General features: G+C 40.0%; 1 protein-coding gene across 3 annotated transcripts in view; it reads right to left on the bottom strand.

Moving 5' to 3' along the window:
- Positions 1–12,320, bottom strand: part of MAPK14 (mitogen-activated protein kinase 14) — a 72,622-nt gene that overhangs the window by 2,908 nt on the left and 57,394 nt on the right. Inside the window, exons 9-11 of one of the 3 annotated variants that reach the window (XM_007467264.1) lie at positions 8,494–8,573; positions 5,909–5,987; positions 726–899 (exon numbers count right to left, since the gene is read on the bottom strand). In XM_007467264.1, the coding sequence (XP_007467326.1) occupies positions 726–899; positions 5,909–5,987; positions 8,494–8,573 (333 nt within the window). The remainder of the gene's footprint in view (positions 1–725; positions 900–5,908; positions 5,988–8,493; positions 8,574–12,320) is intronic. The other 2 variants (XM_007467263.1, XM_007467265.1) reach the window with 2 other exon arrangements.

The raw sequence follows: 12,320 nt of genomic DNA, 5'->3' as shown, positions 1-12,320 counted from the left end.
ATCCTTCCTCCCTGTTCAGGCCGCTGGTTCGATGGGCTACTTCAAACAATTGCCTCATTGCTTGTGTGTTATATCCTAATGGAACGTGTGATTACACAGAAATTCAAGGATACATATAAAAGAACCATTTTTCTTATTTCTTTCATCATCTAGTGCCTCCTCTTTAAAGCTCTGGAAAAGATGCTCAAGAGTAGCAAAGCAATCCCACATGCTACAGCAACAGATAATCCTGGCTTTTGGGATTTAACTCGAGTTCTGAATTTGTGTTTTATGGAGAGAATATGAGATTGGGCATGGGACACCTGGGTTCCATTTCTGGCTGCATCCCTAACTATGTCTAAGGTAAGAGATATGATATAAACTCTCTTCGCCCCAATTCTATCACTTGTAAAAATTCCCTATTCCCTACTTAGCTCAGAGAGATGGTATAAATGCAGAAATTCTGAGAACCTCAAAGCTCTATGCAGACGTGAGGGGCTGTGCACAAAATCAGACCAGACAGAAGCATCTCAAAGGTCCAGAGTGTCGTCATCTACAACAGACAGTTTCCATCAGAGGAACATACTCATTCTGCATTAGAGACCCTCATTACAAGTTTTAACGAGTTGGATATAACCAGAAAAAATTCCACCACCACCCCCACACAGCTTTTGGATAGTGGTTCACCTAGGAAAGATTTTTAAATCTAAGTTCTCAAGCTAGATGTTCATCCTGCTATGACTTACTTTTCCATTCATCTATAAGGAGGTCCCTGCTTTCGAAAGACTGATCGTAAGGATCAGCCACTGGTTCATCGTCAGGATCATGGTACTGGGCAAAGTAGGCATGTGCAAGGGCTTGCGCTGCTGTAATTCTCTTATCTGAGTCCAATACAAGCATCTTCTCCAGCAAGTCGACAGCTATCAGTACCACAGATTGGAAGGAAAAAAGAAGAGTTTTTAACACGTTACCAAAAATTTATGCCTTATTAAGCAAACACACAGTTTTGACCCTTCATACCCAAACAAAGAATTCTCCAAAGTATCTGATCTAGGATATATTACTCCTTTACTCCTTTAAACATATACATGTGTGTGCATGCTTGCATGCGTGTATGGATGGGTGGGTGGATTTTGTATTTTTTTAAGAATATATTACTGGGACTTCTGGTGGCGCACTGATCTAGGATATATTACTCCTTTACTCCTTTAAACATATACATGTGTGTGCATGCTTGCATGCGTGTATGGATGGGTGGGTGGATTTTGTATTTTTTTAAGAATATATTACTGGGACTTCCCTGGTGGCGCAGTGGTTAAGAATCCACCTGCCACTGCAGGGGACATGGGTTCGAGCCCTGGTCCAGGAAGATCCCACATGCCACGGAGCAACTAAGCCCGTGCACCAAAACTACTGAGCGTGCACTCTAGAGCCCTCGAGCCACAACTACTGAAGCCCGCGTGCCTAGAACCCGTTCTCCACAACAAGAGAAGCCACTGCAATGAGAAACCTGCGTGCTGCAACTAGAGAAAGCCCACGCGTGGCAATGAAGACCCAGTGCAGCCATAAATAAACAAACAAACAAACAAACAAACAAAACCCCCCCAAAACTAGAGAAGAATATATTAGTAAAGAAGAATTTTAAAAAGTAACACATTGTGTTTGAACAAGCTTTTGTGGAATGTCAGTGTCAAACTGCTACCACTATGGTCAAAATGTCAGAATGAAAGCCCATAACTAAAGTAATCTACAAGAGGTAAGTAGGGCCAGTTTCTTACTGTGTTGTCCCTTCTGTTTATTTACTAACATAAGGCAAGTGAATATTCATCTAATGGATCTAATGAACAAATTGAGGATTTTTTATGGGTGTGTGGATGAGACGTGGTATTTGGATAAAATCATTATGAGCAATTTCAGTATAAAAAATAATAGGACAGTGAATAGTCATATGCCCACCACCAACAATTAACCTTCTGTATTTCTTTATCTATATATACATATATTTTTTGCCAAACCATTTAAAAATAAAATTAGAGACGTGAAACTTTACCTCTAAATATTTCAGCATACAGATAGCTTCCTACACAATCATAAAACTGTTATAACATATGACAAATATATAATTCCCAAATACCATCTAAAATCCAGTACATGTTAAAATTTCAATTACCCTGAAGTTGTTTTTTATACCTAGTTTGTTCAAACCAGGATCCAATTAAGGGCCATGCAATGGCATTAGATTGAGTTTCCTTAGTCTCGAAATAATCCCCCCACTTCTAACCCCTATTTTTTCCTAACTTTGACCTGAAAATACCCACCCCCAGTTGTCTTGTGCAATCATGTACTTATATCCTTGTTTTCCTCTATTCCCTGTATTTCCTGAACCCTGTTAGATCTGAAAATTTGGTAAGAATTGGGTTATAAATATTTTTGGAAAGAATATTTCATAGGTGATGCTATGTACTTAATGGTACATTAAAGCCATTTGTCCCATTAATAATGATGCTAAAATTTGATCACTGGGTTAAAATGTTTCTTTTTTGCCCCAAGAAAGTACCCTGTGGGACACACCAGGTAAATATCAGTTTCTTTCACTTACAGCTTTCAGCATCCATTGATTTTTCCTTCCCAGCAACTAATTCATTAGGGGGTCACAAAACAGTGGGGTTTTTTGTTTGTTTGTTTGTTTTCGAATTCTTAAAAATGAGGATGTTTTGAGTTTCAGAACGGTGGCACTTGGGAGGACCAACAGTGGCATTTCGACAGTTATCACTTTGGTGTAACAAAGGCATTTGAGGCTTTGCAAATTATCAATGTCTCCTTAAATGTGGAAGGGGGCAGGGATGGGTAGTGAAGGGGAGGACTGTTTCCTGAAGAGATCCATGCTGCATACACTGGAGGATGTAAAAGACCCCTGTCCTGCAGCCTCAATTCCAGAGTAATCCAAAGGAGAAATGTGGGTTTCAGAGGAATACAGGAACAAAGTGAATATTTACGTGTCAAGTTCATAAGTTGACACTTTAAAGCACTGGGAAAATTGCCTAGATATATGTTCTTCTTCTCTACTTAGAAAGAATAACCTTATCAGGTGTTGTTTGGGTCATATGATGAGTCTTTGCCACCCCCAGGGTAAAAAGAACCATGCCCTTATAACCAATACCTTGATAAAAAATAAGATCAAGGTTAAGAAAAAGATTCCTCTAAGATCTTGACAGATACAAATACACACACTCCATCAAAGGGCAATTTAAGTTTTACTTCATGTTTTGAGGATAATGGTGAAACATGAAGTCAGTAATGGACAAAATAGAGCTGTCAATGTTTACACTGTTGGTATATTCCTTCTCGGTTAATATGCTGGGCACAAGTTCCTGGTCAGTAACACCATGTTCTGCCTGCAAGAAGAGACTCTATATGACATCACTGGGCAGTGGACTGATAGGTCTGTTTAAATTTTGAGAACTGCAGTGCTGAGCAGCAGATGGCTCAAAGCCTCCTTCAACTCACTAGCAGCCTGCAGTACTAAGTGGTATCCAGTTCTTTTGAATGCTTAAATGTCATGATTCCAGAGAAGGGGGACACCTATCAGGATAGATGTGACCCAAATAAGCTGCTGGGACACACACATATTCCCCCTTCCTCGGAAAAATGAATTAACAAATCTCTTTGAGTCAGCCATCAGGAAGTCAAACAGTAAGCATTGCCTTGTCAAAACGTGAGCTGATATGATGAAAAAACTCATAACAGAATGACAGACAGGGAAGCGACCAGCATACAACATAATTTCCCAACATCCTACAGTACTTATGACTCAAAGAGAGCTTCTCACAGACCCTTGAACTAGATAACACAGTGTAAACAAATCATACAAAGCCAACCAGAGCATACCAGGGCAGATGCAAACCCAAGCCAACCCCGGCAGAGTTCTGTATACCCCTGATGAGTTTGTGGATTTATTCTTAGATGTGAGAGTGATCCAGCTGAGATCTGACATACTCTCCGTCTCAAAGGCCGACATGGACTCATCTATAAGCTGCCTAACACTTGAAACAGTGCGAGCATCTCTGCTATTGTAAGAATTATCACAGTAACGCTAACTGCTCTCCAACAATCACCGTGGATGAAGTACTTAAAAAAGTAAAGCCACTTAGCCTTCACTCCAGCTTCTAAAGAGGCTGTCACGGGTGTCAGCTCTCAGAGGATAAAACTAAACCTGAAGCCTGGCTGCTGGGACCCTTAGCGGAGGGATGTGACCAAAACTGAGATTTAAAAACATACTACTAAGGGGCTTCCCTGGTGGTGCAGTGGGTAAGAAGAATCCGCCTGCCAACGCAGGGGACACGGGTTCAAGCCCTGGCCCGGGAAGATCCCATGTGCCACGGAGCAACTAAACCCATGCGCCACAACTATTGAGCCTGTGCTCTAGAGCCCGGGAGCTGCTACTACCAAGCCCGTGCATCACAACTACTGAAGCCTGCGCGCCTAGAGCCCATGCTCTGCAACAAGAGAAGCCACCACAATGAGAAGCCCATGCACCACAACAAAGAGTAGCCCCTGCTCGCCACAACTAGAGAAAGCAAGCACGCAGCAACGAAGACCCAACACAGCCAAAAATAAATAAATAAATAAAATTTAACAACAACAACAACAACCAAAAAACATACTACTAAGATACAATCTTCAGAAAAGTAAGAAGGTTGATTGTACTATTATCACAGCATTGCTCCCCTCCTGTCATAGGGAGGTCCTGGTCTGATTTTTCTGTGTCTGTCGTTAAATAGCACTGTCCTCTGTCTTCTCCTAGAGTCAGGGAATTAGAGCCTCAGGCAATAACACTTTTGGGGACCAAAAAAAGTACACATCAGCCCCCGGTTTTAAGGAACAAAGCAACTCTTTTTTTTAGCCAAGGCAGTACACATCCTGCAGCTGCCACTGTTACGTCCCTTTGCCAAAGATCCCGGAAGTGATGGTGGCAGGAAGGAATATGGAGCCATTCCTTAAAGTCTGGGGTGGCAAATTAGCTTCGCAAAGAGAGAATGGTTAAGTCTCTAAGGGCAAAAGAAGAAGAGGGGGAGGGAAAAGTACCTGAGGATGATGAGACCTGTAGGTAGAGCAGGGCACACCGCAGGGAGCGCCTGGGTGGGTCTACTAACCACCATCTGTGCTTCAGTTGTTTTCTCCCTCAGTGAGAGACACCACAGAACAACAGCAGTGGGCTTCCCTGGTGGTGCAGTGGTTAAGAATCCGCCTGCCAATGCAGGGGACACAGGTTCGAGCCCTGGTCTGGGAAGATCCCACATGCTGCGGAGCAACTAAGCCCGTGCGCCACAACTACTGAGCCCACACGCCACAACTACTGAGGCTGCATGCCGCAACTACTGAAGCCCGCAGGCCTAGAGCTCATGCTCCACAACAAGAGAGGCCATCGCAATGAGAAGCCTGCACTCTGCAACGAATAGCAGCCCCCGCTCGCTGCAACTAGAGAAAGCCCGCATACAGCAACGAAGACCCAACGCAGCCAAAATAAATTAAATAAATAAATACATAAATAAATCTATTAAAAAAAAAAACCCAACAGCAGTGGTGAACGACTCACAGGCTTTTCTCTGTTCCTCTTTCTTCCTGTATCCCTCAATCTGTTCTCCTAGCGTTCCCATTACTTCCTCTCCTTTCCTCACTGTCCCAGCCTATTTCCCCCATCAAATTCTGTGATCATATAAATATATAAGCATGTCATGAGACTGAAAAAAAAAACCTGACAATACAAACACGGATAATAAATGGCATTATTTACCTCCTTCCAAGATTTAATTAATGGTACGATATTTAGTCAAAAGGAAAAACTCTTCTTCAAATCCCTAACTTATGTCATAACCAATATTGAATATATTAATACTGAATCCATTAGATGAGGATATGGTCAACTTACCCAAGGGATTGGCACCAATAAATACATTTGCAAAGTTCATCTTTGGCATCTGGGTCAAAGACTGAATGTAGTTTCTTGCCTGTAAAACAGAGGGTTTTCAAAATGGCTTTGTTCAGTATTGTTGCTGCTCTCAAAGAGTCTGGGTCGTGTCAAAGAACGAGTGTTAACTGACAGGGTCTGCTAGCTTCAATGTTTATGAATGTCACTGACATTCTTTAAATACTTCTCTCTTACTGCCATCCTAACCTCCTTATTTACGATCAGCACCTTTATTTACTCCTGCTATCGCTCACAGTTAAATTTCAAGTGAACAAAAATGCGAACCAATTAAGTTCCCTTTCATTAGCATTCTGGTCACAGGATCAGAAGTTTAAAAAGATATCTAAGAGGTAGACCTTTCTGAGACAGCCTTCCTAAAAAAGCTGCAGTTGGCATAGGGACTGGTATTCCCAAAGAAAGTCTAGGATCAACTGTCTTTTGATGGTGCTGATCTCAGCAGGTACTCTTAGTATATGAAAAGGATATCAGTATTAAGCCTTGCTAACAAAATATTCATGGTGACAAGAAAGTAACCATAAGCATTATATATATTATTCTAAGAGGTTCAAACACATTTTAAAAATACTAAACCAATTTAATAAGAGTAATAAAGAATAGTGGGTAAGTTACACAGCCTAGGCAGAAATCCTTCCCCTACCACCTATAAGATACATCTTCTTGGGCAAGTCTTAACTAGCATATCAATTACCTCATCTGTAAAGTATTAGTATTACTATTAGATATTAGTATTTGGCTTGCCTATACCATATGGTTATTGTGATACTCAAGCAAGATAAAACTCATGAGAGCTTCCAACTAAAATTTTGACACACAAAAATTTATATACCAATATAGGTTTTATAAGTTTGATCCCTGGGGTGGGACAGGCCTGAGTTTGAATCTTGACTTTACCACTTTGGGTAAATTACTTATTCTCTTTTAAGTCTTCAGTTCTTCATCTATAAAACAGGGTTAATAACAGTGCCTACCTCACAGGGCTGGAGTGAGGACTAGCGATAACAAAGCAGTACCTCCTTAGCGTGGTACTTGGTTCAGAGGGAGAGCTCAAATAAACATTAGCTGCTATCACTGTTGCCTTTAGAAAGGAAAGCCTGACAATTTCTGGACTTCATTCTAAGGAACTTAAGGTGCTAATAAATACTTTCAAGGACTGACAGCTCTAATCAAGGCAAAGCCAAACACTGGTCTTGAGAATAATCATATAAACACAAATGTAACTCATAAATGTGTGCTTCAGATATTAGGTATTAAAATAAGTTTATGACGTTCCCTGTTTCAAAGAATAAATCCCACTATCAGTCCATCTGAGTAGCTGACGTAAAACTTCTTTAAAGGTATGCATGTATAGTTATATATGTACGTATATATACACACACATACAAGGTTAGAAAAAGTTCTAGCTGCTGGGGCAACTTCACCTTTTTAAAATTTATATATATATATATATATATTATATATATAAATTATATCTATAATATTAATACATATAATACAATATTATGTTAGTTTCAGGTATATAACAGTGATTCAAATTTTTAGATTATATTCCATTTAGAGTTATTTATAAAATATTGGCTATATTTCCTGTGCTGTATAACCTATCCTTGTAGCTTATTTATTTTATACATAGTAGTTTGTACCTCTTAATAACTTCACATTCTTAGTCATTGTATGCAGAGCAAGCAGGAGAGGCCCACTTTGAAAAGCAGCTGAGAATCTGATTTGAAAAGAAAGCTCTAGGAATTGAATTATCGACATGCCTGTTACCCCTTCCTACTTGAGCATGTAGATAAAAGAATGAAGGGAAAACAGAGTTAAGAGACCTGTCTCATGCAGAGAACAATCTTCCCTATAATAAGATAAATAAAAAGACTACCTGAATAAAGCTGTGTTGCCAACCTGATTCCCCAAAAGATTAAGGGCACCTTAGAAACAAGTGCCCCAATCATCTATGATGATAAAACCAGAGTTAGATTAAGTAGTTAAGCATTGGTGAAAAAGGCACCTAACCCTATCTAAGTGTTCAAATTTATTTTATATTATTTGCATATCTTCTTTTAAATATAGTACTTACTAGCATTAGACATTGTTTTTTCTTTTTAAATGAAGACTCTTCTTTTGGTCATTAAAAAAATGGATGAATAGGAAAGGATGTTAATGGCCTTCAGTTAATACACCTCCAGCTGAAAATCATTAGATGGTAGCATACCCTGACTGTAGGCATAGAATCCTAGGAAAACACCAACTTTCTCTTGAGCACTAAATTCATAAAACTCAAATATAAAAGTAACATCATTTTCTAAGTACAAGCCTGTAAATTATATTCTCAGTTCACAGGATTGGGTGACGTTTTATCCCAAATGTCAACATTCTGTAATAGCACATAGGCAGTCTTTGCCTTAGTAGCCCTCAAGGCACATGCAAGCATTCAGTGACATTGAAAACTGTGTTGGTTATACGGTGGCAATAAAATGAGAATGTGGCCCTCTGAATTAGATATCCGTGCACAGTCTATTTGTTCTCACCTCATGGCTTGGCATCCTGTTAATGAGATAAGCAGGGGGAGTCCCCGTCAGACGCATAATCTGCTGAAGCTGGTTAATATCTTAGATGCCTAGTCAAGGGCATTGTTAAGCACACGATGCGAGAGATAACTTTCAACTCAAGTTTTAAAAAAGGCCAAAAAGCCACCCCCAAACAAACAAATAGCCTACTTCCACCCATCCCACCCACCCCAGGCCAGAGCCCAAGGCTGCATGTGAAATCATGCTTCTGTGAATGGCACGAGAGTTAGTAGGCATGTGGCCAGTGACCGGCCATGTGGAGAGGAAAAACTTTCTTTTGGTTTTAGCATCATCTTTAACATTAAATATTTAGGCTCCCTGGAAAGAGACTGCCCCTTGGATCCAGGATGCCAGCCAGAGAACTGTTTTCAAGTACTGATGGCCAAAACGTATTTGCTTGTGGGGTAAATGGAGAGGATTCAGAAAATTTTGACTCAACTTTGGATATAATAAAATGTCCAATATATCCATTTAAGGTAGAGGTTAAATTTTTGTGGCACAGGTTCAGGTGATTCTCCAAAATACCACTCCTCCTAAGGTAAGACCAAGGTGGTATGTGGGTTGATAAGCAGTGCCAAGTTTTAAAGACAGTAGTTAGTGATACATTTAAAATACATGCCACAAACACACAATGGTAAGCGACAGGGAGATGGGGGGTAAGTTAGAAGCTAACGGCAGAGACAAAACAGAAGTCACAAGCTGCTGACAGCACTACAGCATATGCCACAATGATTTCTCCCACAAGTCTCTTTAACAGGTGAACAGACTGACTTTTGCTTAACAAACATCTTGGAGGAAGTTGGCAAAACACTCTGCAAGTATCTGACAAAGGCAGACCTATGAGGCCTTCCAAATGTATGCGCACGCAGGTAGCTGTACACTAAACTTCTCTCATTTAGCTGTCCCATCAATTTTAACACAAACACTACAAGAATTGTTAGTTTATCATGTGTTGCTTATTAAAGTAGAGTGATGGGATTTTTAAAATCCTCAACACAATTCAATAAAAGCCTTTTCATATTCCCTTTGCTGTTATCTATTAATTCTCTCCTTCTGTTGTAGCATAATTTTCAATAAGTACCTGAATCAAGTAATTTCACTTCTTTGTGGCTTCCCTCAATGATTTTTGCACTTTAGCTCATCCTCTGAACTCAGATTCCCTAGTGGTCAGATTACTACAAACACATGTTCAAGGATGGCTATTAGGAAAGAGCTGGGGCCGTGAGCTCCACCCTGCCTTTCATGTTCCCTGGCCCAAAGACAGAAGCCAGCAAATTCAAAAGGTGGTATGAAGTTCTTTTAACATTCTCAATAAAGTTTAGATTTACTTCTAAATAAACTACATAACAATCTACTTTGCATGCCAAGAGAAAGAACAAAAGGGGGTCAATAAGTAAACCAGCAATAGGAATACCAGTTGGGTTTTAAATGTTAAAATCCTGTCACCTTTCTCTTCTTTCTTGTGAACAAGAACTTGGCCTGCACATTTTCTGGTTTTTTTTTGTCTCCTTTAGTCAAATAGGTTATTATATCCCCTTTTTGTCGGGAAGTTAGGAAGAAAATATTTCCAGAGAAAAATGTGAGAGTGAGTCAGTGAAAGGGCTTTTGCTTTCTTAATATGATTTTTTTTGTCCTTTCACTGATTACTATAGGTATTGGGTCACCAACAAAAAAATTTTTCTCTCCTTACATCCATCGTGACCCATTTATCCCCTTTCTCATGGCACATGCTAACTTGTTCTCAGTCAGCCCATCTATTACTGCACTCTCTTACTCAGAATGTCCTATTATTTACTGACTGAATTCCATCAATCAATAAATAATGGCATCCATCACTTCTTCACTACTTTTCAGGAGTAACGAAAACAGCCATTGGCTTTCTCTGTTTACTACATTCCTCCACTAATGAATTTTTCTTTTCATTTTGAAAAGCTTTAAACCATTTTATTCACCTGGCTTTGTTATTTATGCATCATGTGTTCCACAAACCATGTGCTTCTAAGATAAATTAGTACTTGAGCAGTATCACTAACATCAAATTAATCTTGTCTACCCTTTTCAATGTTTAAATTACTTTTATGCATTAGCCATAACTATACAGGAGAAAAAAACACCATTTTCTTATTTCTATACTCAATACAATATTACTTAAGTTCTGTATTCTGATACTCAATTTTATTATGCCCAACTCTATACTAGAGCTGTTGTAATGTATGATGTGCCCTATATCACATAAGATAAAGACATTTTATTATCAGGTCAGGCACTTACTGTTGTTTCTTTCTTTAAAAAAAAAAAAGATGAATTAATGACAGGTAAACACGATCATTTTACCCACACTTTTTCTTTTAGAAATTCTTGTGACTAACAGCACGTACCTAAAGGGCAGGTGGCTGAGGGTGGGCGAGAAGACTGAGAAAGAGCTGCTAGTGGCCACCCCCAGACAGGGAATGCATTTGCTATCTCAGTCTCATGAGCACTATTCATTAATAAACAGAGTTCCTCCCCAACCCCACTCCCTTGCCCCATGTCCTCTCTATTAGCCAATCTTTCTAAGCAAATGCATTTAAGACAAAAAAGCACCATCCTCTCTAAACATCATCCCATATCTTCTTTGATTCACTCCAACCCAGCTTTCTGCATTTCATAAAGCAAAAGAAAACACTCCTTCAGGCTGACACTGTGGTTGATAACTTTGACAATGACTTTCAAAACAGTGTGCAATCGTGAGATTAAAGTTTAGAACACATTATCAGAACATCTGGGATGTATGCTCAACTCTGTCAAGTGACTCAGTGCGTGACTTGGGCAAGTCACAGTCTTTCTGTGCTTTTGCTTCCTCATCTTAAATGAAACAAATTAAAAGCCTGCCTCTGGCTACCCAGCAGTCTTTCCAATTGGGCAAAGGGACCCCTTCAGTCAGAAACGCTGGGAGGAGAATCCAGAAAGGCACAACTGGAACTTGGCTCCACAGCTCTTTTTCCCTTTTATCCAACTGCCTGGCAGCAGACAGAAGGGAAAGGAGAGAAAGACTGGGCTTTCATGATTTCTCTCACGCCTCTGGCCCAAGAAAATGACCAACAGCAGGAAATGAGAGCCAAAGTAAGCCAGAGTCATATTCCCATGGCTTCTCTCTAAATGCCTGCTTAGAAGCAGGAAGGCATTAGCTCCAAAGCTTTTTCTCAGGTTACTCAAACTTGTAATTACAAAGGCAGGCTGTGGGAGAAGGATTTACAACCCTACTCCTGTGTATCTGAGGTGTCAGGAGTGGGGCTGTTACCTCTGATGGTCTGGAGACTCGGTAGAGAGGGACCCCTGTGGGGGACAGACACCTTATACAAGATGTGCGAATTGTCTATTCTAAAATAATAACAAGAAAGTAACTTCTGGAAAAGGGCAAGAGAGTGCAGATAATGCACATTTCATTCTTTTAGTGATAAAGCTAGACATGGTGAGGCTCATGCTCTGAGGATAAACACTAACTAAAAAGTGAAAGGAGCCCTTGAGTATATGTGAAACTTTGAGAAAGATGATGTCAGGGCTGGAGAGTGGAGACAACAAATTTTCCATTAATCTCCTGGAACGAATTAGAATCTCCAATCTCATTTACTGGCATACTACTGCCCAATACAAGCTCCTATGCTCTAGTATTAGAGAGAAAACAAAACACACCCATGCATGTGAGCAGGCAGGTACACAAAGACACACACAGACACACACAGACACACACAGACACACACAGACACACACACACACACACAGACACACACACACACACACACACACAC

This window comes from Lipotes vexillifer, unplaced genomic scaffold (genome assembly GCF_000442215.2).
Source record: "Lipotes vexillifer unplaced genomic scaffold, Lipotes_vexillifer_v1.1 scaffold528, whole genome shotgun sequence".
Lineage (NCBI taxonomy): Eukaryota > Metazoa > Chordata > Mammalia > Artiodactyla > Lipotidae > Lipotes > Lipotes vexillifer.
Note: the sequence above shows the minus strand (reverse complement) of the source record. Positions and strands in the feature narration are given on the sequence as shown.